Below are 27507 nucleotides of genomic sequence, written 5' to 3'. Positions count from 1 at the left end.
ATGCTGTTAAACAGGTTCCAGAAGCGCCAACTTGAACCAGAGCGTGGTCACCAAGTTAAAGGCCGTGTACACCCTGGTGGAACAGCTCTACACCGGGTCACAGCGGGCTTTAGCTGTGGTGGCCCTGTCGAATGAAGTGCCGACTCATCTGGCCGAAGTCCTGCGCCGGCTCGCAGTTCTGCCGCAGCGGATCCAGGAGCTACGACGAGCATCCGCGAGATCCGGAGCAATCGCCGCACTGAGCCGGGCCAAAGCCTTCTTGCCGGAGCTAGACCCGGCAGACATCGCCCTGGGTTATCCCAGCCTGAAAGAAGACGGCTCAGCGTTCGACCAGAAGGACTTCGCGGCTTGTGTGAAGGCTGTGCGCCCGGTGGCCACCATCATCGGGAACGACACCGATTTAACCAAGTATCAGCCGGGATACAACGCGGAGAATCAGAGGATTCCAACCCCTCGCTATGAAGCCATCAATCTGATTCCTCCGGCTCGCCAGCACACCTTTGCCCCGGAGATTAACCCGGACGGGTTAATTGACGAAGAAGCTCAGTTCGAAGCTCTCAGTGGCATCAACTGGAAGTCGTCGACCTTCGAAGCCTTGGGATCAGCCAGAGCAGAAGATGAACTGGGGACTTCGACTCAGCAGGCGTCATAAACCGGCTAGCAGCTCACCAAACAACGCTCCAACCTTGAAACTTTGAAAGATTTTTGTAATAGAATAGGTGCAACAATTTATCTCTGCCGTGCCCTCGTGCACGTAATGAATGCTGAAATCCTTTGAAGTCATTCTTTTTGATGCTCCTCCGGGTTATAATTATCCTTCGTACTTCTCAACCTTTCTTAAAAAAGTACCTTTAAGTATCTGCATAAGAAGGCCAATCACACGTCACAAGGCGGCTTACCGCCCTGAAAATCAGGTGTCGGAGATGGGTACCCCGGAAATTCAAACCAAAAAGACTGGTCTTTAACTATATTCTGAACACAGCCGTGATAACACACTCAACAGCTTGTAAGCATACTTCCGGGTTAAATAACCCGGGTAGCACGGTTAATATTTGAACTCGAATTTACTTGTCTTGATGACATCCATGATGCTCAACTAACAAGATAAACCAAAATTAAGCCGGCAAGTGAAACCCGGCAGTACATACTTTGACATGATCAGAGAACTTATGGTAAAATGTAAAAATTTAAGGACTTCCGGTTCGAATACGACCAGAACCTCGGTCCAAAGGGGTTAAGCTAAGATTCGGATACGATCATATAGCCCCCAGTGGGTTTGGCGATGCCAATCAAGAGGGTATCGACAGCTATGTTCTCTTTGGTTCGAATACGACCCATGTTTGAACAGGAAGCCCCCAAGTGATTCTGAAAATTTGTTTAACGACGCTGATTCGAATACGATCCACGTCGGTTCTCAGAGGGGTTACACTATGATTCAAATATGACCAGAGGCAACTTCCCAATGAGCTCGGCACTTTGCCAATCAAATGGGTATCGACAGCTATGTTCTCTTTGGTTCGAATACGACCCATGTGTGAACAGGAAGCCCCCAAGCGACTTTACTGCTTACAGCTAGATTCGAAGATGATCATAAGCCGGATCTTCTGTAAGTCAGCATGTAACAACACACATTTTTGGAAGAGAGCAAAGGACAGAGGTCCTGCTTTATTGCTTTATCATAATATATACATGGCTGAGATAAATATGTACATCACAAGAGTCGGAAGCTCAAGTGTAGTAAGGCCGAAGCTGAGCTATGTTCCACGGCCGACGGGTCTCCTCCTCAGATTTACGTGAGTCCTTATGCTCCTGGATATCAATGAGGTAATATGACCCGTTGTGCAAGTTCTTACTGACCACAAAAGGCCCTTCCCAAGGTGGGGATAACTTGTGTGCATCTGTTTGATCCTGGATGAGCCGGAGCACCAGGTCGCCCTCCTGGAAGACCCGGGATTTGACCCGGCGGCTATGATAACGGCGCAGGTCTTGTTGGTAAATCGCTGAACGGGCGGCTGCCACATCACGCTGTTCGTCCAGCAAGTCCAGAGCATCTTGGCGCGCCTGTTCATTATCCGTCTCAACATAAGCCGCCACACGAGGTGAATCATGACGGATGTCGCTGGGGAGAACTGCTTCTGCTCCATAAACCATGAAGAAAGGCGTGAAGCCTGTAGACCTGTTAGGAGTAGTGTTGATGCTCCATAAAACGGAGGGCAACTCCTCCACCCAACAACCTGGCGTCCGTTGCAAAGGGACCAAGAGCCGGGGTTTAATGCCCTTCAGAATCTCCTGGTTAGCTCTCTCAGCTTGACCATTGGATTGGGGGTGTGCCACTGAAGAGACATCAAGCCGGATATGCTCTCTTTGACAAAACTCCTCCATAGCGCCTTTGGACAGATTAGTGCCATTGTCTGTTATGATGCTGTGTGGAAAGCCGAAGCGGAAGATCACCTTTTTCATAAATTGAACCGCCGTGGCTGCATCACACTTGCTAACTGGCTCAGCTTCCACCCACTTCGTGAATTTGTCCACTGCCACCAAGAGGTGGGTCTTCTTATCCTTGGACCGTTTAAAAGGCCCGACCATATCAAGCCCCCAGACCGCAAAGGGCCAAGTGATCGGGATCATCCTCAATTCCTGAGCCGGCACATGAGCCCGTCGGGAGAACCTTTGGCAGCCATCACATTTACTGACCAAGTCCTCTGCATCAGCGTGAGCCGTCAGCCAATAAAAACCATGACGGAAAGCCTTGGCCACAAGAGATTTTGAACCGGCATGATGGCCACAATCCCCTTCATGGATCTCGCGCAAGATCTCTTGACCTTCCTCAGGGGAGATACAACGCTGGAATGCCCCTGAAACACTGCGATGATGCAACTCGCCATCGAAAACAATCATTGACTTAGCCCGCCGGGTTATTTGCCTGGCCAGAATTTCATCCTCAGGCAACTCTCCCCGGGTTATATAAGCCAGATATGGCATTGTCCAGTCTGGTATGATATGAAGAGCCGCCACCAGTCGTGCCTCCGGGTCAGGGATAGCCAAGTCCTCCTCTGTAGGCAATTTAACCGAAGGGTTATATAGGACATCCAGGAAAGTGTTAGGCGGCACCGGCTTTCGCTGAGAGCCGAGCCGGCTTAAAGCATCAGCCGCCTCATTCTTCCTGCGGTCAATGTGCTCCACTTGATATCCCTGAAAGTGCCCGGCAATGGCATCAACCTTGCGGCGATAAGCCGCCATTAGAGGATCCTTAGAATCCCAGGTGCCTGATACTTGTTGAGCCACCAAGTCTGAGTCACCAAAACACCTCAGCCGGCTTAAGCTCATCTCCTTAGCCACCCGAAGACCGTGGAGCAAAGCCTCGTACTCAGCCGCATTATTAGTGCAAGGAAACATCAACCGTAGCACATAATGGAACTTGTCACCTTTAGGGGAAGCCAAGACCACACCAGCCCCCGAGCCCTCCAGCTGCCTGGACCCATCAAAGTGAATAGTCCAATAAGTGTTATCCGGCTTTTGCTCGGGTACTTGTGACTCTGTCCAATCATTGATGAAATCTATCAAGGCCTGAGACTTAACAGCAGTGCGTGGCACATATTTGAGGTCATGAGGTCCAAGTTCTATAGCCCACTTAGCAATTCTCCCTGTAGCCTCTCTGTTCTGGATAATATCACCGAGAGGGGCGGAACTGACCACAGTGATGGGATGACCTTGAAAGTAATGCTTAAGCTTCCGGCTCGCCATAAATACCCCATATACGAGCTTCTGCCAATGCGGATACCGCTGCTTGGACTCAATGAGCACCTCACTGACATAATAAACCGGCCGCTGAACCGGATGCTCCTTACCTGCCTCCTTGCGCTCCACCACAATAGCCACGCTGACAGCTCGTGCGTTTGCCGCTACATACAGTAGCAAGGGCTCCTTATCAACCGGAGCAGCAAGGACGGGGGGCTCTGCCAGTTGCTTTTTCAAATCCTCGAAGGCGGTATTAGCTGCATCATTCCAGACAAAGTTATCAGTTTTCTTCATCAATTGATATAAAGGCATAGCCTTCTCACCCAAACGGCTTATAAACCGGCTTAACGCAGCGATGCGACCCGCCAAACGCTGAACGTCATTTATACATGCCGGCTTAGCTAGAGAAGTGATAGCTTTGATCTTCTCTGGGTTAGCCTCAATGCCCCTGTCAGAAACCAAGAAGCCCAATAGTTTGCCTGCAGGAACACCAAAAACACATTTGGCCGGGTTAAGCATCATCTTATAGACCCGGAGATTGTTGAAGGTTTCCCTTAAGTCATCTATCAGGGTTTCCTCCTTGATGGATTTAACCACAATGTCGTCCACGTAAGCATGAACATTGCGCCCGATCTGCTTATGAAGGCAATTCTGCACACAACGCTGGTAAGTCGCCTGTGCACACTTGAGTCCAAAGGGCATAGACACATAGCAGAAGGCTCCAAAGGGAGTGATGAACGCCGTCTTCTCCTGGTCCTTAACTGCCATCTTAATCTGATGATACCCGGAATAAGCATCCAAGAAACTTAAGCGTGCACAACCTGCCGTGGCGTCAATGATTTGATCGATACGGGGGAGAGCAAAAGGATCAGCCGGACACGCCTTGTTCAAGTCCGTGTAGTCCACACACATCCGCCAGGTGCCGTTCTTTTTAAGTACAAGCACCGGGTTAGCCAACCACTCTGGGTGAAAAACCTCAACAATGAACCCGGCCGCCAAAAGCCGGGCCACTTCTTCACCAATAGCCTTCCGCCTCTCTTCGTTAAACCGTCGAAGGAACTGTCTGACCGGCTTAAATTTTGGATCCACATTGAGAGTGTGCTCAGCGAGTTCTCTAGGTACACCTGGCATGTCAGAAGGTTTCCATGCAAAGATGTCCCTATTCTCACGGATGAACTCGATGAGCGCGCCTTCCTATTTCGGGTCCAGATTTGCACTGATGCTGAACTGCTGAGACGAGTCACCTGGAACAAAATCAACAAGTTTAGTCTCATCGGCTGATTTAAACTTCATTGCTGGTTCATTCTCCGTGGTTGGCTTTTTCAGAGAGGTCATATCTGTTGGGTCAACATTGTCTTTATAAAATTTCAACTCTTCTGTGGCACAAACAGACTCTGCATAAGCCGCGTCACCTTCCTCACACTCCAGAGCCACTTTCCGGCTGCCGTGAACTGTAATGGTCCCATTGTGACCCGGCATCTTGAGCTGTAAGTACACATAACACGGCCGTGCCATGAACTTGGCGTAAGCCGGCCGTCCGAATATAGCATGGTATGGACTTCTTATCTTGACCACCTCAAAGGTCAACTTCTCCACCCTGTAGTTGTTTTCATCACCAAAAGCCACTTCCAATTCGATCTTGCCGACTGGATAAGCCGACTTACCGGGTACCACACCATGGAAGATAGTATTTGACTGGCTGAGGTTCTTATCAACTAGCCCCATACGACGGAAAGTCTCATAATAGAGGATGTTGATGCTGCTGCCTCCATCCATGAGTACCTTTGTGAACTTATAGCCTCCCACCTGAGGAGCCACTACTAAGGCCAGGTGGCCCGGGTTGTCCACCCGGGGAGGGTGATCCTCCCTACTCCACACTATGGGCTGCTCCGACCACCGTAAGTAGCGTGGAACCGCCGGCTCAACAGCATTAACAGCCCTCTTGTGAAGCTTCTCGTCTCGTTTGCACAAACTAGTGGTGAACACGTGATACTGTCCACCGCTAAGTTGCTTCGGGTTGGTCTGATAGCCCCCCTGTTGCTGTTGATGACCCTGACCAGACTGTTGATTGAAGCCCCCTTGACCGTCCTGAGGACCGGAATTTGACCCGCCACCCGGGCCATGAAAGCCGCCAGCGCCGGAGCCGCCTGCGCCTGGGCCGCCGCCCGGGCCATTGTAGTTTTTAAAGGCCTTCATGATAGCACAATCCTTCCACAGATGAGTCGCTGGCTTCTCTCTAGAGCCGTGTCTCGGACAAGGTTCATTCAACAGCTGCTCCAGAGAAGGTCCTGACCCGCCGCCTCGGGGAGGGGGCCTCCCCTTGCGTCGCTGGTTGTTGCCTTGGGTGTTGGCTACGAACTCCAGGCTGCCATCGGCCTTGCGCTTGCCTCCTCCTTGATTCCCCGGGTTAAACTGAGGGCCCTTGCCATTGCCGTTCTTCTTTCCCTTCCCTGTCCTTTCATCATCTGAAGGGGGATCCTTGGTACCATCGGAATCAGCGTATTTGACAAGAGCCGCCATTAGTGTACCCATATCCGTGCAGTCACGTTTAAGCCGCCCAAGCTTCATCTTTAGGGGCACAAAACGACAGTTCTGTTCTAACATCAAGACTGCAGAGCCGGCGTCCATCTTATCTGATGAATGTATGATCTCCTTGACCCGGCGAACCCAATGGGTCGTGGACTCACCCTCCTGCTGCTTATAGTTAGTCAAATCCACAATTGACATAGACTGCCTACAGGTATCCTTGAAGTTTTGAATGAACCGGGCCTTCAGCTCAGTCCAAGACCCAATGGAGTTCGGTGGCAGCCCTTTTAACCACGTGCGGGCAGTTCCATCTAACATCATGGTGAAATATTTGGCCATGGCCGCCTCGCTGACCTCTAGCAGTTCCATAGCCATCTCATAACTTTCAATCCAGGCCGCAGGCTGTAAGTCAGCTGTATAGTTAGGCACCTTCCTAGGGCCCTTGAAATCCTTAGGTAGACGTTCATTACGGATGGCCGGCACCAAACAAGGGACACCCCCGGTCCTGGTAGAAATACCCACATCAACGGACGCCGTTGGATAAGCCGGGGGGGTCTGATAAGCCGTCAATTGCGGCACCTGCTCCGCCTCTTGCCGTGCTTGGTCTGCGGCGTAGAAGGTTCCAACATGAGCCGGGCCATGGCGTCGGACATTACTTGAGCCGGTCGCCGAGACCATGTGCCGGCTGTAACTCGGGCTCTGGCCTGGGCGAGGAGTTGAGTGGATCCTGTCTCGGCTGTAGGAGTACGCCTCTTGCTGCGCTAGGGCCGTCTACAGGAGTTCCCTGACCCGGCGGGTTTCAACGGCTGCCGGAGAATTGCCGTCAACGGGAAGAGCCGCCAGTCGTGCTGCCGCAGCTACCATGTTCTCCAGCGGGTTATCGTAATGACCCGGGGGTATTGGCACATACTGAGGCGGGGCAGTGGGCGCCTGGGGAGGCCCCATTACTAGTGGCTGAATAAGGGGTCCCGACCCGGGCGCAATGACCCCTGGTGGGTTACTGGATCCCGCACCCGGCGTGTTGAATAGATTGCGCGGATCGTAAACCGGCGGGAGTCGAGACTGGGCCTTCTGATGCCTCCTTCTCATGACCTCATTGGCCGCGTTCTGATCCATCATGAGTTGGAAGGACTGCGCCTGAATCAACTGAGTCCGGGCGTCGAGAGCCGCCCGCTCCGCCGCCAGCCTGATCCCTTCTGCTGCAAGATCCTCTTTTGCTTTCGTCAGATCCAATTTTAACTGTGCCACCTCCGCGTCATGCTGGGCTTGATCTGCCGGGTCAACCGTGGCAGTTAACAGGGCCGTCATCTTATCTGTGAGATCCATCAGCACCTGAGCCGGGGAAGGCTCCGGGTTTCTGATCCGGTAGCGGGGTTCTGAACAGACTGCGCACCAGCCATAAAAACTCCGACCTGACTTGGCGGCTCAAAAAGGTCCGGAATACTGTTGCCATCGGAATAACTCATGAGCCTGCCATCTTGAAGTTGGTACAACGAGTTTGACTCATCAGCGGCCGACTCGCCGTCAGAGTCGGCGGCCGCCTCATCCCCAGACCCAGATGGATCGGAGGGCCTTCCATGGATGCATCCCACAAAAGCGCGTTTTAAGGCAGGCCGGGCCCGGGCGGGTCGTGCGCGCTGAGCCGTTTCGATGAGATCGGTGCAGAGACCCGGCTCGCGGCCCGGCTCACCAACCTTGCCAATGAAGACATGAATTCCGCCAAAGGGGACCCGGTACCCGTACTCCACTGAGCCGGCGTCGGGGCCCCAGTCCGCGTCGTCGATGTAGAGCCTGCCGCGACGACTCTTGATCATCCGGCCCACAGCGTATCCCTTGAGCCCTTCGAAGCTGCCCTTCAAGAACTCAAATCCACCGTGCGCTCGCCCCACGGTGGGCGCCAACTGTCGTGGAATTGTCACGGCAGATGTCCTTGGGCTAGGACTTAGTCGTGGAGCCATCGCAACTAGGAAGCTTGAAGGGGTTATGCGGGACAAGGAACACGAGGGTTTATACTGGTTCGGCCCCTTACGGTGAAGGTAAAAGCCTACGTCCAGTTCGAGGTGTTATTGATTGGGGTTACGATCGCCAGGGAGCTAAACAGCTATGCCCGGCTCTCGGAGAGATTGTCGTCGTCGCCAAACCGCTGCCGGGTCGTCCCTTTATATAGGGAGGCTGACGCCCAGCAGCCCTTAGAGTCCCGGCCGGCTCATAAGAGTGTCCGGCTCGGGCTCTAAAACAATACTTGCCTTACACTACAAGTCTACTATAACAATGATTGTAACTACGGGCTTTAAGCCATATCCGGGTCTCAGCCCATCTCTAGCCCATTATCCTGAAATTTAGCTCCGGGCTTCTGGTAATGATCCTTGGAGTAACCCGGCCCTCCTGGCGGGTGACCCCCAGGTCTATATCCTCAACAAAAATCATCGTGTGAGGAAAACCCAAACACCTACAAACCCAAAGTGATTGAGCATCACTGAAGAGATTGATCTTGCGTAGATCCGACGCTTGTTACCTTTGAAGACTGTGCTTCTTCCAGACGGTTAGGCGTCATGGTCTAGAGCATCCAAGAGGAATTGTGGATCGCCGAGTGACCGAGTCTGTGAAGGTTTGGAAGTCACCTGAAGACTTACCACGAGTGATTGGGCGAGGTCTGTGTGACCTTAGCTCAAGGAGAATACGGTGAGGACTGTGTGTCCGGGACTGTGTGTCCTCAGGTTTAAATAACTAGCCGCTCCAACCAGACATACAACTGAGACAGCAGTTGGAACTGGTCTACCAAATCATTGTCTTCACCAAGCTTACTGGTTCTATTTCCTCAACTCTTTCATTTCCTCATTATTGTGTTGTGCACTTGTTCATATCTGTGTTTGAAGACTTTGACTGAAGACTTTCTCAATTTCCTCAGTTCAATTTCTTCAGTCTTTTTGTCTTCATCCTGTGTTATCCTGTGTTTACGCTTTCTGTACTATGTGCTTGTCTTCATTTCATCATGATGACCATGCTTGTGTTCTGTTATGATTACTACTGAGTACTTATTCCGCTGCAAGTAGTTCTTTGCTCAGGAATTTCTCACCCTGAAATTCCTCAGTGAATAATTCATAAAAATCGCCTATTCACCCCCCCCCCTCTAGTCGATATAACGCACTTTCAAAAGTCTTCAGCTGAAGACATTCATTTTTAGGGGTCGACTTTCTCTGTAAATATCAAACTCCTCATAGACTTATAGACCTGTGTACACTCACAAACACATTAGTCCCTTAACCTATAAGTCTTCAATACACCAAAATCACTAAGGGGCACTAGATGCACTTACACGGTTCAAAAGTTTCGTTGATGACAACGCTCTCAAGGAGTTTTTCCTACATGGGCGTAATTACACGTGGAGTAACGAGCGTGAGAACCCGACGATGACTAAGATCGACCGCGCCTTTGTCTCCATTGATTGGGAGCTCGACCACCCAGACTGCCTGCTCCAGGCGCTGTCCACGGCAATTTCCGACCACTGCCCCCTACACCTGGCTTTGGATGAGCTCATGGGGCCTAGGAGGAGATTTCGCTTCGAGAAGTTTTGGGTGAAGATGGATGGATTCATGGAGGTGGTGCAAGAGGCTTGGACTTGTGATGAGGCTATTTCAGACCCATTCAGGAGACTTGATACCCTCCTTGGGAACACGGCAAAATCTCTCGCGCTTTGGAGCCAGAAGAGAGTGGGTGACATCAAGATGCAAATTGCCATTGCCAACATCTTCATCTTGAGGTTTGACTGCGCCCAGGAGACTCGGTTGCTCACTGATGAGGAGAGGTGGCTCAGGAGAACCCTCAAGCAGCTTGTGCTGGGGTTGGCCTTGTTGAAGAGAACAATGACTCGCTAGAGATCTCGCATTACTTGGCTCAGGGAAGGAGATGCAAATACCTAGCTTTTTCACTTGGTTGCGAATGGTAGAAGGATGAAGAACTATATCCCTAGCTTTTTCACTACTCACGCCACCTGGAACACCATGGTGTAATGGTGTGTCCGAACATCGTAACAGTACTTTATTAGATATGGTGCGATATATGATGTCTCTTACCGATCTACCACTATCGTTTTGGGGTTATGCATTAGAGACAGCTACATTCACGTTAAATAGGGTACCATCTAAATCCGTTGAGACGACATCTTATGAACTGTGGTTTGGCAAGAAACCAAAGTTGTCGTTTCTTAAAGTTTGGGGTTGCGATGCTTATGTGAAAAAGTTTCATCCTGATAAGCTCAAACCCAAATCGGAGAAATGTGTCTTCATAAGATACCCAAAGGAGACAGTTGGGTACACCTTCTATCACAGATCCGAAGGCAAGACATTCGTTGCTAAGAATGGATCCTTTCTAGAGAAGGAATTTCTCTCGAAAGAAGTGAGTGGGAGGAAAGTAGAACTTGATGAGGTAACTGTACCTGCTCCCTTATTGGAAAGTAGTTCATCACAGAAATCTGTTCCTGTGACTCCTACACCAATTAGTGAGGAAGTTAATGATGATGATCATGTAACTTCAGATCAAGTTACTACCAAACCTCGTAGGTAAACCAGAGTGAGATCCACACCAGAGTGGTACGGTAATCCTGTTCTGGAGGTCATGTTATTTGACCATGACGAACCTACGAACTATGAGGAAGCGATGATGAGCCCAGATTCCGCGAAATGGCTTGAGGCCATGAAATCTGAGATAAGATCCATATATGAGAACAAAGTATGGACTTTGATTGACTTGCCCAATGATCGGCGAGCCATTGAGATTAAATGGATCTTCAAGAGGAAGACAGACAGTGATAGTAGTGTTACTGTCTACAAAGCTAGAATTGTCGCAAAAAGGTTTTCGACAAGTTCAAGGTGTTGACTACGATGAGAGTTTCTCACTCGTATCTATGCTTAAGTCTGTCTGAATCATGTTAGCAATTGCCGCATTTTATGAAATATGGCAAATGGATAAACAAAACTGCATTCCTTAATGGATTTATTAAAGAAGAGTTGTATATGATGCAACCAGGAGGTTTTGTCAATCCTAAAAGTGCTAACAAAATATGCAAGCTCCGGCGATCCATCTATGGACTGGTGCAAGCATCTCGGAGTTGGAATATACGCTTTGATAAGTTGATCAAAGGATATAGTTTTATACAGACTTGCGGTGAAGCATGTATTTACAAGAAAGTGAGTGGGAGCACTACAGCATTTCTGATAAGTATATGTGAATGACATATTTTTGATCGGAAATAATGTAGAATTATTCTGCAAAGCATAAAGGAGTGTTTGAAAGGAGTTTTTCAAAGAAAGACCTTGGTGAAGCTGCTTACATATTGAGCATCAAGATCTATAGAGATAGATCAAGACGCTTGATAAGTTTTTCCAATGAGTACATACCTTAACAAGATTTTGAAGTAGTTCAAAATATAAACAGTCAAAGAAAGAGTTCTTGCCTGTGTTACAAGGTGTGAAATTGAGTAAGACTCAAAGCCCGACCACGGCAGAAGATAGAAAGAGAATGAAAGTCATTCCCTATGCCTTGGCCATAGGTTCTATAAAGTATGCCATGCTGTGTACCAGATCTATTGTATACCCTACACTGATTTTTGCAAGGGAGTACAATAGTGATCTAGGAGTAGATCACTGGACAGCGGTCAAAATTATCCTTAGTGGAATAAGGATATGTTTCTCGATTATGGAAGTGACAAAAGGTTCGTCGTAAAGGGTTACGTCGATGCAAGTTTTGACACTAATCTAGATGACTCTAAGTCTCGGTCTAGATACATATTGAAAGTGGGAGCAATTAGCTAGAGTAGCTCCGTGCAGAGCATTGTAGACATAGAAATTTGCAAAATACTTACAGATCTGAATGTGACAGACCCATTGACTAAAATTATCTCACAATCAAAACATGATCACACCTTAGTACTCTTTGGGTGTTAATCACATAGCGATCTGAACTAGATTATTGACTCTAGTAAACCCTTTGGGTGTTGGTCACATGACAATGTGAACTAAGGGTGTTAATCACATGGTGATGTGAACTATTGATGTTAAATCACATGGCGATGTGAACTAGATTATTGACTCTAGTGCAAGTGGGAGATTGAAGGAAATATGCCCTAGAGGCAATAATAAAGTATTATTTATTTCCTTATATCATGATAAATGTTTATTATTCATGCTAGAATTGTATTAACCGGAAACATAATACATGTGTGAATACATAGACAAAACAGAGTGTCACTAGTATGCCTCTACTTGACTAGCTCGTTAATCAAAGATGGTTATGTTTCCTAGCCATAGACATGAGTTGTCATTTGATTAACGGGATCACCTCATTAGGAGAATGACGTGATTGACTTGACCCATTCCGTTAGCTTAGCACTCGATCGTTTAGTATGTTGCTATTGCTTTCTTCATGACTTATACATGTTCCTATGACTATGAGATTATGCAACTCCCGTTTACCGGAGGAACACTTTGTGTGCTACCAAACGTCACAACGTAACTGGGTGATTATAAAGGTGCTCTACAGGTCTCTCCAAAGGTACTTGTTGGGTTGGCGTATTTCGAGATTAGGATTTGTCACTCCGATTGTCGGAGAGGTATCTCTGGGCCCACTCAGTAATGCACATCACTATAAGCCTTGCAAGCATTGTAACTAATGAGTTAGTTGCGGGATGATGTATTACGGAACGAGTAAAGAAACTTGCCGGTAACGAGATTGAACTAGGTATCGAGATACCGACGATCGAATCTCGGGCAAGTAACATACCGATGACAAAGGGAACAACGTATGTTGTTATGCGGTCTGACCGATAAAGATCTTCGTAGAATATGTGGGAGCCAATATGAGCATCCAGGTTCCGCTATTGGTTATTGACGGAGAGGTGTCTCGGTCATGTCTACATAGTTCTCGAACCCGTAGGGTCCGCACGCTTAACGTTACGGTGACAGTTATATTATGAGTTTATATGTTTTGATGTACCGAAGGAGTTCGGAGTCCCGGATGAGATCAGGGACTTGACGAGGAGTCTCGAAATGGCCGAGACGTAAAGATCGATATATTGGACGACTATATTCGGACTTCGGAAAGGTTCCGAGTGATTCGGGTATTTTTCGGAGTACCGGAGAGTTACGGGAATTCGTATTGGGCCTTAATGGGCCATACGGGAAAGGAGAGAAAGACCCCAAAGGGTGGCCGCACCCCTCCCCATGGACTAGTCCGAATTGGACTAGGGAGGGGGGGTGCCCCCTTCCTTCTTTCTCCTTCTCCCTTCCCTTCTCCTATTCCAACAAGGAAAGGAGGAGTCCTACTCCCGGTGGGGGTAGGACTCCCCCCTTTGGCGCACCCTCCTCCTTGGCCGGCGGCCTTCCCCTTGCTCCTTTATATACGGGGGCAGGGGGGCACCCCATAGACACAACAATTGATCTATTGATCTCTTAGCCGTGTGCGGTGCCCCCCCTCCACCATATTACACCTCGATAATATCGTAGCGGTGCTTAGGCGAAGCCCTGCGTCGGTAGAACATCATCATCGTCACCACGCCGTCGTGCTGACAAAACTCTCCCTCAACACTCGGCTGGATCGGAGTTCGAGGGACGTCATCGAGCTGAACGTGTGCTGAACTCGGAGGTGCCGTACGTTCGGTACTTGATTGGTCAGATCGTGAAGACGTACGACTATATCAACCGCGTTGTGTTAACGTTTCCGCTTTCGGTCTACGAGGGTACGTGGACAACACTCTCCCCTCTCGTTGCTATGCATCACCATGATCTTGCGTGTGCGTAGGAAATTTTTTGAAATTACTACGTTCCCCAACATATATCTGCTAGCTCGAGAGTCATGGTCAATGGATGTGCTGGCGCAAAGTTTATGCATGCCAAGGGGCTCCGGCAAGGGGATCCGGCCTCCCCCTTGCTTTTCATCATTGCTATGGATGTTCTCACCTCACTTGTCATCAAGGCGCATGATCATGGGATTCTCAGCCCTATCGCCGACTGTAACCTGATGCAGAGACTCTCCTTGTATGCGGACGACGTGGTCCTCTACATCAGGCCTACCAGATTGGATCTGCAACTGGTGAAGGACCTGCTTGGTATCTTTGGAGTGGCTTTGGGGTTGAAATTGTTTTGCCAAGTCTGCGGCAATTCTGATAAGATCAGAGGAGGAGGGTGTGGAGCTGGTTAGGAATGCTCTAACATGGAAGATCGACTCCTTTCCGTGCAAAGACCTTGGGCTACAGTTAGGCATCAAGCAACTCAAGTGGAATGAGTGGCAGCCGATAGTTGACGTTGCACTTCACATTATGCCCGACTGGCAACGCGGCCTAGTCACCAAGCCGGGACGGCTCATCCTGGTTACCAAGTCATGAGAGCTAGGCCAATGCACCACCTTATGGTGGCTGAGGCGCCCAAGTGGGCCCTGGAACAAGTTGACAAGGGCTGTCGCGCTTTTTTTTGGGCTGGAATGGAGGCTGTAAATGGAGGCAAGTGTGTGGTATCTTGGAAAAGAGTATGTCGCCCCAAGCAGCTCGGAGGGTTGGGCCTCATTGATCTCCACAAGCACAGTATCGTGCTGATTCTGAGATGGGAATGGCTTAGGAGGACGGATCCGTCTAGGCCTTGGCAGGGCCTAAATCTCACCGCAGATAAGCAGGTGGTGCATGCTTTTGGGAGTCTAGTCCAATGGCGCGTCGGAAACGAAGGGCACACCCTTTTCTGGAGAGACAGATGGCTCAACGAAGGTACGGTAGCTGAGATTGCGCCCTTGGTGGTGACCAGAGTCAGGACGCAGGTGGCAAACAAACGCCTTGTCAGAGATGGGCTTTGTATGCACGCCTGGACAAACGACATCACTGGGGACCTTGACACTGACGCTCTTGCAAGTTCATTCGGCTCTAGGAGTTTCTTATGGATGTGCAATTGGACTCGCCGTTAGAGGACACTCCGCTATGGGCCTGGAACGAGTTCGGTGACTACTCAGCATCCTCGGCATACAGGATGCTATGTATGGGAGGGATACGGTTCCACTCCTTCGCGGCCATCTTGAAATGTTGGGCGCGCTATCCTGCCGAATCTTCATGTGGCTCGCGGTGCAATATCGTCTTTGGACTTCGGACAGGAGAACTAGGCACGGTTTACAAGACCAAACATCCCCATGCTACCTCTGTGACCAGGACGAGGATACGGTGGACCACATCCTGCTATAGTGCGTGTACGCCAGGCACGTGTGGTATCTTTGCTTCACCAGGATCAGAGTGGACCAAACACTATGCCCCACGTCACAGTCCCAGATCACAGATTGGTGGTGCGAGGCGAGGAAGGGGATGGTCAAGAGGAGCAGGAAAGGCTTTGACACGGTTGTAATGTTAATCTGTTGGTTGTTGTGGAAGCAGAGAAACGCTAGGGTCTTTGGTAGGAGTGGCATGTTAGATGTTTTCGGCGTGACTGAGGCTATCTTTCAGGAACTGTATAACCGGAAGAAGGCCGGAGCGATTGGAGTGACGCACGTAGTCGAGTAGTACGAGTGTATTGGGAGTGGAGTGGAGGCGGTGTCATGGTCGACTTGTGACCACGTGACTAGCTACTAATTTTCTCTTGTAAATATATTTCTCCCCTTCTATAAAGCTACGGTACGCTTTTGGCGTACTCTCAAAAAAAGTTTCAGTTAATTTTAGGTCAACGTGAATCTGTGAATCACCACAGATCACACGGGTAAAAGATGGAATCATGGTTTCCCAAACAGAAATAAGTGAAAGGCAAAGACCAACGCGGTACTGTAGCACATTTTTGTTACTTGCGATTTTCAGATTTAAGTACAATTTTTGTTTCAGTTGATTTTAGACCAACGTGAATCTGTGAATCACCACAGATCACGCGGGTAAAAGATTGTAGTATCATGGTTTCTCAAACTGAAATAAGCGCACATTTTTGCCTGTTACGATTTTCAAATTCAAAACCAATTTAACCCAGGAATTTCCCATCATCTCGTAGCATTACTTTACTTGTACGTAATTCTTTTCTTCTTCTCTCAATTTCTCCTCTGACTTGTCCCCACGATTCAATTGATTTTGTATTGCATAATAAATTAATGATTTAGTTGCGTCAACGACTGAACCACAGCGCGCACTTATTATCTGGACGCGATCAGAACGCCGCGTCCCCTAACAAAATGCAGACGTGCAGCGGTAGGGCCCCCGGTGACAGAAGGACGACAGAGACACCCGATGCGCAGGTCAAATACAAACCGACACGGATGCGGTATTGCGTCTGCACAAAGTATCTGGACAGAAGGACTCGGGTGACGGGGAGAGCATGAAGATGGGGATCGGATCAACGTCAAGAATGACACTCGCCGACGAGGAGACCCGGCCAAACACTGACAGCTTATCGTCCGACCTGGGCCAGGAAAAATCTCATCTTCATGGGCGCGAGTGGGGGACACGCCCGCCGGTTCTGCACGCGCGAGCCGCCGACGACGACGACGAACGGAAAGGACGCCACCGCCGCCACCGCTGGCTGGAAAAGGGGCCGGAGGGCGATGGGTCGTCGTCTCGCCGTCGGTCTGCAGTGGGAGAGGAAGAAGAACAAGAGAAACGCGACGAGGGTCTCCGTTTCCCCGAAGAGTCGCTAGGGTGATTGCCTACGGAGAGTCGCTAGCGGGCGCTTTGGGGGCTTGTCCAACAGGAATCAAAAGGACGGGAAGGCCGGAGAAGCACCGGTTGGCTTCGTGTGGTTAGCGTCCAAATGCAGTGCTGTAATTAGGCGCGGACGCGTCAGTTCGTGCATGGATTGGTGTTGGAAATGACGATGTGACGCGTCAATGAATCGGTGGAACTATACAAGCAAATATGCTAAAGCCGCGACAAGTAATGGATCGGAAGAAGTATAAATTATACTAAAATTAAGACATTTATTTTGAAACAAAGAAAGTACCACCTATAATATGACAAATTATACTACTGAATTCGTATTATTAAATTTTAATATTAAACCACAAAGGAGGGAAGTCATCGGAATATTGCCTGATCATAGGCCCTGGATGCTCTAGAAATATACCTGTCTACTAAGGGCATCTACAAGCTAACCCCTCAAACAGTTTTTAAAGTTTAGAACAGTCCGATCAAAAAATCACCTAATCGGATTCCCCGAAGTCAACCCAAACGTCTGGGTTGTCCGACACCTCTAAAACCTAGCCCATACATTGGATGGATTTGGAACGTCTGGACGCGTCCATCATGTCAGACCGTCCCACTTCGACCCCACATATATCATGTCCATATTTGTACCCCTGACCAAATCCTAGCCATATTTGCCATTTCATTCCACTTCCAGTCCACTCCGCCCAGCTCCTCCGGTGATCGTTGATCATTTTTGACATGGTGGGCAACGGGTCTGAGTTTGGCAACTCCGGATCCGTCGACTAGGACCCCGTCCCCTGCACCAACGAGGAGGAGATAGTCGTCCGGCTGGCTCTAGGCGCGTGTTCGCTCCAAAGCCGAATCTACCGACAGCGGCCGAGCAAAACCCATGTGTTGGGTCCTTGTCCCATCAATGTCGGGCTCCGAGTCCAAGGCCCGTCTTGCCCGCCATGAGAGTGCTAGGCATGCGGAGGCCGAGTCGCACTGCACCGTGTTGTAGCCCATGGGCCATAGACACAAAGGGCAGGTGAAGCAAACCCTGGGCCGTCCATGCCCTCGCCGGCTTGCCCCAAAGAAGAGGAGACCGGTGCCGCATATGTTTTCTTGATCCAGGAAGAGATCCAATGGACAGCTGAGCTCAAAGGATTAGAGCACGTGTACATTCAGGCACGAATCTCCTCAATTACTTGTTCCGATTTTACATATTGATTATTTCAATCTAGAATCAAGCTTTTTGAGGAATTCGAGGGTTTGCCAAGGAAAAAAATAGCGCGCTATTTGAAATAGCGCAGCCTTCAAAAAACGCTATAAACGAAATAGCGTGCTAATAGCGCGCTATTTTGCAAAATAGCGTTTCACAAAACATTATTCAGATTTCAGCATATAGCATACAAATGACAGATATATCAGCACAAATGACAGATTTCAGCAGCTAAAACCAAGGCTAAAACATTGTTCAGATAACAAAGCATGATCCAGATATAGGCATATAGCACTGTTCAGAGTTCATACATTCAGATTTCAGACAAACAAAGTAGACAGATAAATTAAACAGCCAACAAGCAAGGTCCAGAATAGCAGAAATAAGGACTTAGGACTTTAGGAGCCAGCCAACAACGATGCAAAAGCTCGATCAGAATCAGATGAACTTGCTGCCATGGCATCATCATCCGAATCAGAAGAAGAACCCACAGATTGCAGCTCATCATCACGAAAAACTGGGAGCAACTTCTTCCTAGGCTGACGAGCTTTATTTCTTTTTGATGCAGCAACTCTTGCTCTCGGTTGTGGTATTGGTTCTTCTTCAGGTTCATCTGCAGTATCCACAACTGGAACCGGCACAATTCCTGTGATCCACTCGTTATCTTCATCTTCCACAACATCTGCATGTGTTCTGTCCACAAGTGGATCCCTATCTTTGTTCATTCTCTTTTGTTCAAGTTGGGAGTTGGCCTTGATGAAGACAAGATCTCTCATTTTGTCATGAAGTAGCCTGTTGCGCCTTTTGCTGCCTTGAACCTGATTGTACATTGCAAGTAAACAAACATCAGTAAGAAAAAGAAACATATATGCATATAAAGGATATGTTGACAGTTTGTACTTTGTACTACATTCTTACCTGCTGAAAAACACTGAAGTTTCTCTCACAAGCTGATGAGCTGCATGTCAAGCTCAAAATCCGCATAGCCAGTACCCTGAGATTTGGTGCACTTGATCCATGATTGGACCACCATTCAGCTGCATCAACAAGTAACAAATAACAGCTAACAAAGCTGCAACATCTAATTCGCATTGCAGCCTACACATTTTATTTCAACAATGTAAATATTTAGTTCTTTACCTGGATCAAAGTTCTTGTTTCTCCGCTGCCTTTTAGCACTGTCCCTTCCAAACGACCCCTCTTCATTTTGATATGCCTGACACTCAGCTGTCATTATATCTTCCTTCTTACCATCTCTAACCATCTTCTCCATGCAAGCAACAAGGCCATCTTTAAATGTTCCATCCAACTCAATCTCCAGCTTGTTTTCATAGTAGTAGTATGGGTTTAAGAAGTATCCAGCCCTATGTAGGGGCCCCTTCAATTTGTTGTCCCATCTCTTATCAATAATGTGTAGCACTTCCTGGATACTAGCCTCCTCATTGTCAAATCTAGTTGCAATCTCCTTCTTTGCATCCAAAAAAGCGCCATATATGAAACCCATAGCTGGTACATCGCTGTCCATTCGCCGCAGCAAATTAGCCAAAGGCTCAAAGAAGTTGACAGCACGTTCTACTCCCGTCTAAAAATTTTCAGAGCGCACACTTCGGTTTGAATCACGTCCTTTCACCTTTTTTAAGTAACCCATTTCATCCATATGATCTGATCTGAATAGCTTCTGCAGTTCTTTCTTGTTGTCCAGCATGCTTTTCAAGTTCAAGTAAGCTGTAGCAAACCTTGTAATGCCAGACCTCACCAGATCTTTCCCAAGGAATTCCCTCATTAGAGACAAAACTCTAGTGTGTGCATAAAGGAAAACAGTGACAGCTCTAGTTTGTGTAATAGTAGAGTCCACTGTTTTAAGCTTTGCCAATATCCTCTAACATCAGATCAATAGAATGGGCAGCACAACCATTCCAAAATATGTTGGGGTGCTTTGCTTTCAACAAGGTTGATGCCGCTTGATTAACACTTGCATTATCAGTCACAACTTGAACTACATGCTTCTCACCAACCTCTTCTATGCATCTATCAACAAGCTCAAAGATGTACTTCCCATCTTTCTTCACGGCTAAACAATCCACAGAATTAAGAAACACCACACCATGAGCACTATGAACTACAAGATTCATTACCCCTCTTCCTCTTATGTCAGTCCATGCATCTGTCATGATTGTACATCCAGTAAGCTCCCAAGTCTTCCTGTGTGCATTGAAGGACTCCTGAACTCTTTTCCTCCTCTTATACAATATTGGGCCACCCATTTCATAAGGAGTAGGACCGTCCAAGTCCTCACCATACTGTCCAATTGACTGAAGCATGAGGTCAAAGCTGGGAAGTGTGACTGCGTTGAATGGAATGCAAGCTTCATAGAACCACTGGCAGATGTACTCACAAGCACGAGCCCTTTTTTGTTCTCTCTTCTCAGTTGTCAGCTTCCCCTGGATCGTGTCAGCACCACGTTTCCTCTTCCTTGCGGCAACAAGCTCTTCGGGAGTTAATTCACAGTATTTGTCCATAGGGCCACTTGAAGATTTAGATTTATTTCTTGTTGATCTCGATGGCTGAAGCACAAGTGCAGAATGGTTTAGGCCATCTTCATCACTTGTAGCTTGTTCTTCCCCCTCCGAGTGGCTCAAGTCAACTCCATTTCTGCGTCTCTTCTGCTCCATAAGCTTGGCTGCCTTTTTGTCACCCTTCTTTGTCAAGTACTGAAGGATCTCCTCTTTGACATCAGCTGGCACTTTCTCACAATGATCCACACCAGACTTAGGAATGCATGCAAGGTGCAATTTGATTCGACTAGTGCCATTGCTGGACAAATGACCGCAGAATATGCATTTTAGACAGTTCTTCTTGCTGATGTCTGGACATGTGCAATATTTCCATGCTGGATCTTTTGATCTAGGAACAACCTGTGCTCCTTCTCCCTGTGTAGCTGTTGATGCTGTGCTTGACACAACACCTCCTACATTCATGAATACAACAAAGTATTTCAGAAATTTTAACTGGCTTGCAAGTAAGGAACATATGATTGCAGCAAAGTATTTATTTACATTTACTAGTACCAAATCTGGAAAGTACTAACTTTGGTTGTACTAACTACAAGCACTGAGACTGAGAGCAATCAGCAAGTACTTACTAGCTTACTACTAACAAAGTTAACATGGAGATGATTTAATTAGAAAGTAGAGTACTAGATAGTAGACACAACTACACAAGTCATGGACAATTTAAGATTGACTAATTACGAATTTAGGATTGACTATTTTCGGATCGGTGTTCATCAAGAATCAAGATTGACTAATTAAGAATTTAAGATTTATGAATTGAAGCAACTCTTACCTGGCTGCTGGTTCGCCGCCACTGAAGCTGACGCCGACATCGAGTTGGAGCAAGAGGAGGCGACAGCGACCCGAGCAAGAGGATTAGAGGAGGCGATGAAGACCCGAGGAGGCGACGGCGACCCGAGGAGGCGATGCGGCGACCCGAGGAGGCGGCAAGAGGCGACCGGCCGTGGCTGGAGGAGACAGGCGAAGCACCGGCGGCCGCCGCTGCCACCGTCGCCTCGTTCGATTTGGGAAGGGCTCGCTCGATAGGTTGGTTAGGGTTCGCTCGGCTGGAGGACAAGATATGCTTGGTTACTGGGCCAAAAAGGCCAAAAGTATAGTGGGCTGATGAAAAATTCATCTGGAAAAAAACGCCGTCAAAAAAATAGCGCCGATACACGCTATAGCGCGCAATCGCATTTAGCATGAATAGCGCCGTAGCGAGTTAAACCTGCATAGCGTATAGCGTAGCGTTTAGTTTCCAGAAACACTATAGCGCGCTATTAGCGCCGCTATAGCACGCTATTTTTTTCCTTGGGGTTTGCAGACGAGAGATTGGACACGGACATACAAGACACTGGGTTGTAGATGCTCTAAGCTAGCATGTCCCACGCTACTAACCGGGACCATTGGGGCAGATACAACAATGCCCTACTTCACCGATGCTAGGTGCTAGCTCCGCGCTGTCAATGTGTTAAGTTACATTCAACAGACAAAGTGTACAAATGAATTTGCAACAGGTAATCCCTTGAGACAAACATGGAGGAGCGTTCGTGAGAGCAGACATAATACAAGTTCTCTCGGCATTCGAGTTATCATCAACGCAGTTACAAGAGGATTAAGTAAATTCATATAGCCCGAGTGTAAAAGCAGCTAATGCAGGCAATCTTCTTCACTTCTTCATGCGCCTGCAAGTTGAGAAAATAGAAGTTCATTGACTTCAGTTCTTCCCATCTTCAGGCTTGTCTGGCTTGTCCTCCGTATCTTTCTTCTCCTCCTGCTGCCAGGCAAATGTTAGTCAGACTTGGTAAAGATTGTGCAGAGAACAATAAAAGATGTAGATGCATTGGAAAGAACTCATGATTGCTACATAAATCACATTGCTTATAATAAATCTATCAACTAACATTTTACTACTATAAGCTGCTTAATAAATATTGCGGTAATACCATTTTTATGGACATGACTATAGCTGTACTCTTTAACAAGTTCAGCATTTCCCTTGTCTGAAGATGACATGATACAAACTGTTACTTATTTATTGAATTTTGGAGATAGTTTTGTTTGCCAGTCACCATAAGAACTAGATCCTTTGAGCATACAAAATGAAAGATGTCATGAACCAAATAACGAGGGTACAACTCTAGGACTCAAAACTCTGATGCTAAGTGTAGAACCTTACAGCCTTATAAAAGGTAAAAAGAGATGTTAAAAAGGACAAGAACACTGTTACTGTGTTACAGCATGCCATCACTGGACTAGAAGAACAAAAGGGGAACTCTTAAGGATAGGAGAGAGGTAAAGCTCTTTACCTCTCCTTGGCCATGCAAAGATGCCAGTAGATCTTTCACAGATGGGTCATTGGGGTCAACACCAGGAAGCTGAAATAAGAGGCGATGGGGAACCAATTATAAGCAACTGAAACTGCTAAATTAATGTTTACATGACACTGGTTTTAAGTTTTAACTTCTATGAGAAGGCTTACCGAATTAAGGATGGATGTCACAAATGATCTGTCTTCAAACACTTTGCTCATATCAGATTGACCAGCCGCCTCTGCATCCTGGACAGACATTTGAAGAGCTGCATACAGCATAGAAAATTATGCATCAGAACATGTAAACATTTTGATCTGAGGCTAAGACAGAAGTTCTGCAAGTCTGCATCATATAACAACTAAGAAAAAGACATAATTATACATAATTTATACATATGTAGATAAGAGACAGGAGAAATTCAACCTGAAGTATGTGCACATTTTTAAAAGATGATATAAGACAACCGAGAATCTCTGAAATTTATCTTCTGGATATTTGCTGATATTTTATGTGAACACCTACTGTTAAGGTTAGTTAATGCTAATCCTCAAGGTTTCTTCACAAAAGAATTGTTCTTTTCTTTTCTTTCAGTGCAGGTGCAACTTTTCGGTACAGTTTGGTTGATGATCATCAAACAAACAAATAGCCAGGCAGAGGGTGTTGTCAATGAGTTTCAGTGAAATTGCACAAGCTGATGTCTCGAAACTAGAGATTGGTAATTTGTCTTCTCCTAAATCTGATGAAATAAACTTCCAATTTAATAATCAAAATTGGCATAAGAAATAGAAGGACCTACCCAATGCCAAATCCTGGTCATCTGCAGCAGCTTCTGCCATAGCAGCATCAGCCACGGCTGCAGCTCCTGAAGCACCCTCATCCATTGACATAGCGAGTGCTTGCTGTAGTAGCTGAGCATCATCATCATCCTGTGGGTTACAATATTAGCAATCTGATATCACTACTAAAATAAACATCGATAGAATAAGATATAGCTGAAACACATCCATAGATGCCACCCAGATTCATCAGCAAACCAAATGATTGCTACATTTTGTTTTGGGGCGATTAACAGTTGTAACATAGTTATATAGTAGTTACAAACCAAGAAAGAACTAGGTAAGAAGTTGCATCAACGATACTTCATTCTCAAAGCATATTGTTACAGGGATGTGTAATCAAAACTTGGACATGTGTTTACGATTATGAGTGCAATGACAAACAAACACCAAGTAAACTCTTTTGCTTCCCTACAAAAAGTTTCGCAATAGTGTTATACTCCCTCCGTTCCAAAATAGATGACTCAACTTTGTATTAACTTTAGTATAAAGTTAGTACATAAGCATCAGCAGGAAATACAGAAGCACCATTATTAGCAGATAAAATATTGTACTAGGCAGTCCATAAGCATGGTGAAGCTAAAACAGATCTAGTTTATTATGATATAGTATTCAAGGTCAGAAAACTCCCAACTTGGAATTAGGCATTGGACGATGAAAATACCTTCAGTAGATCTGCGTCAACATCAGCAGGAGCATTTAAGGTAAGTTCTGCTTCAGCCATAATAGCATCAGTAGAGCTTGAGGCCTGATCCTTGTTGTCTTCTGCAGCCTTCTTCGCGATAGCTTCTTGCCTAGCTCGTTCTTCCTCCATAGACAACCGTAGGGCAAGTGCCAACTCTGGATCCACATTTGGGTCCACGCCAAAATCATATCCAGTAGCTCCGGTGGCTGCAGCAGCTGCTGCAGAAGCAGCAAAGCCACTTCCACCTTCTTCACCAGTAAAGATAGGAGTGCTGTGAAACAGGTAGGTGTTATAAGGCGGTCAACCAAAGTACATCATCATATCAACCTAGAGCCCTAAGGATATGAAACAAAGTTAGTTACCTTATAAGAACATCAGAAAGGGCATGATCACCCGGAGGGACATGGACGATGTGGCTGCTATCACTGCTGTTCACAGCAGCGATCAGCGCTTCCAGTTTCTCGGGCTTTTCATCATCAGTTTCACCAAAATCAACAACGTCAAGGGCAACATTATTCTTCTTCAGCTTCTTCCCTATTGTCTCCAAAACCTTCTTGTCGTATGTCACAGGGCTGAGATATGAGGACAGCAAAATTAGCTATAATTCAGAAAAAATAGGGTCCATAGATGTTATCTTGCTCATTTGCTCAACATACCTTCCAATGAAAACAATAATTCTCTGCTGTTGCCTCTTATTCTGGCGATGCTTTAGCGCCAGCTGAGCAACCTGAATAGCTGCGGCCAAGTTTGCTTCAGCTCCAACTTCCAGCCCTGTGCATTGAATTGTTGGATATCAATTGGAACTACAATTCCCAATTTACTAGCATATTTTGTGAAACAAAGGCCTACTAAGGGCAGTACTGCCACCAAACGCCATCCAAAAGGCTACACCATTCATCCTATCCAAGCCCGACGAGCTTAGACAGTTGCATTGAAATCCTATACTTCTGCGCCGGTACGAGGCATAAGGCACTAGGTAACGCCGGAAATTAGGGTACTGACGGGAGCTTACCGTGCATACAGGCGAGGATCTTGCCGAGGTCGCTGGTGGGAGTGACAAGCACGCGCACGCCCTTGCCGGCCATCGTCATGACGCCCACCGTATTCTCCGGGTTCGACTGCAAGAGGACACCGACAAACGAGTCAGATCCGGAACCCAAAACCCTAGCCCACACACAGCGAGACGGGAGCCGATCGATGGATCGGGTCGGAGGGGGCGCGGTACCTGGGTCTTGGCGCCGCAGATGAGGTTGACGGCGTCGGCCTGCGCCTGGAAGCGGGACGGCGAGTAGTCGCCGTTCCGCATCCACTCCGAGTTGTCTATGCAGATCATCGTCGACTGCAGAAGGAGGGGGGAAACCAAACAAACGGTGAGAAATCGCTAGGAATCGGAGCTTGGCGGAGGCGATCTGGGAGGGCCGGCGGGCGGTACTGACCTCGAGCACCATGGTTGCGCCGCTGTGGGTCGCTGCGGTCGAGGGTTGGGTTCGGGTTGGGGAACAAGTTGATCCAGGGGGAGGAGAGGGATGGAGTTCTTATTTGCGGTGTCGCCTTCGTGGACGTGGATTACTTTCCGAGTAGGACACCTATTCGAGGCTCTGTGCGCGTCGGTCCGGCCCGCGGTGGAACCGGACTGTTTTCTGACCTGTTGGGCCTTATTCCAGGGCCCATAAAACAAATCACATAAATCGATGGGTGTAGTCTCGGTTTTGTTTGCCAGTACCGTCCTAACTTTTGCCCGGGTGTTTAAAAAAAAGACTTTTGCCCTAGTCCAGTGGTCCTATTGTACGACTTCTTTTTAAAAAATCCAATCTATCATCTTCAATCATGGAACACTAAAAATAATAAAAATTACATCTAGATCTGTAGACCACCTAGCGACGACTAAAAGCACTGAAACGGGCCGAAGGCGCGCCGCCGTCATCGTCCCTCCCTCGCTAGAGCCGGGCAAAACTTGTTATAGAAGACAGTCGGGAGGTCGTCGTGGTGGGGCTCCATAGGAGCAGTGCACCAGAACAGCAACCGCCGCAGATGACAAAGACGCGTAGATCAGAAGGATCCAATCCGAAGACACACGAACGTAGACGAACAAAAAATCCGAGTAAATCCACCAAAGACAAGCACCGACTGAATCCCGCGAGGTCTGCCGGAGACACACCCCATGCGCCCTCCGACGATGCTAGATGCACCACCGGGACGGGCACTCGACGGGGAGAACATTATTCATCTTTAGGGAGTCGCTGATGTCTCGCCTTCTTGGACACAAACCCTAACAAAACTTAAAAAAACATCTAAAAACGGAGCCCTCCCACTAGCAAGGACAGTGATCCACCCAACCACCATGGCCCTAGGGCCACCGAAGATGAGGCAGACCGCCGGCAGGAGGCAGAGGACCTAGGCTATTTTTTAGAGGCGGCGACGTCTGGGCACTTGACGTGCATCCTATCATCATCATCATCATCGATCGCTTTCACTTCCAGTGAAGCAAATATGTGGTCGTGCCCGGTAATGTTTTGGAATATTTTGGGCTCTAGGAAACGCTGGACTCGTGACGAAAACGGTTTCTAGCCGCATCGTCGTACAAAGTTTAACCTCATATGCTAAATTTTGCTCCAAATCTTGTCTCTACTCCTAGAGGGGGAGTCTGCGATTTTAATGGTTCATTTCATACGTTGTCCGTTTCGTTCGCCTCCCATTCGTCCGCCCGTGTTGCACTAAATGAAAACTGCAGGATCGAAAGTATGTCTAGAGGGGGGTGATTAGACTACTTGACCAAATAAGAATCTAGCCTTTTCCCAATTTTAGTTCTTGGCAGATTTTAGCAACTTAGCACAAGTCAAGCAATCAACCTACACATGCAATTCTAAGAGTATAGCAGCGGAATGTTAAACAATTGCATATGAAGGTAAAGGGAGGAGTTTGAGGGAGCAAATGCAATGTTGACACGGAGATTTTTTATCCGTGGTTCCGATAGGTGGTGCTATCGTACATCCACGTTGATGGAGACTT

The 27507-nt window shown here is 47.6% G+C and overlaps 2 protein-coding genes and 1 pseudogene across 3 annotated transcripts; all 3 read right to left on the bottom strand.

The window, feature by feature from the left end:
* Positions 1-18332: 18332 nt before the first annotated feature.
* LOC109752869 (uncharacterized) lies at positions 18333-19687 on the bottom strand. The gene is made up of 3 exons (XM_045227901.2): positions 19251-19687; positions 19029-19147; positions 18333-18928 (listed from the first exon to the last, which is right to left on the bottom strand). Exons 1-3 carry the CDS (start codon positions 19633-19635, stop codon positions 18509-18511), a joined length of 924 nt encoding a protein of 307 aa, XP_045083836.1. The 5' UTR covers positions 19636-19687; the 3' UTR covers positions 18333-18508.
* LOC141021342 (uncharacterized) lies at positions 19686-21704 on the bottom strand (annotated as a pseudogene).
* Positions 21705-22116: 412 nt separating this feature from the next.
* LOC109752833 (26S proteasome non-ATPase regulatory subunit 4 homolog) lies at positions 22117-26072 on the bottom strand. 2 transcript variants are annotated; one of them, XM_020311757.4, is made up of 10 exons: positions 25935-26072; positions 25724-25837; positions 25511-25616; positions 25155-25269; positions 24861-25070; positions 24478-24769; positions 23774-23903; positions 23145-23242; positions 22972-23040; positions 22117-22439 (listed from the first exon to the last, which is right to left on the bottom strand). In XM_020311757.4, exons 1-10 carry the CDS (start codon positions 25944-25946, stop codon positions 22380-22382), a joined length of 1206 nt encoding a protein of 401 aa, XP_020167346.1. In that variant the 5' UTR covers positions 25947-26072; the 3' UTR covers positions 22117-22379. The 2 variants fall into 2 exon arrangements, with proteins under 2 accessions (XP_020167346.1, XP_020167351.1); XM_020311762.4 differs by having other exon boundaries at positions 22117-22436.
* Between the last annotated feature and the right edge of the window lie 1435 nt (positions 26073-27507).

Source organism: Aegilops tauschii, chromosome 4, assembly GCF_002575655.3.
Source record: "Aegilops tauschii subsp. strangulata cultivar AL8/78 chromosome 4, Aet v6.0, whole genome shotgun sequence".
NCBI lineage: Eukaryota > Viridiplantae > Streptophyta > Magnoliopsida > Poales > Poaceae > Aegilops > Aegilops tauschii.
This window is presented reverse-complemented; position numbering and strand designations above follow the sequence as displayed.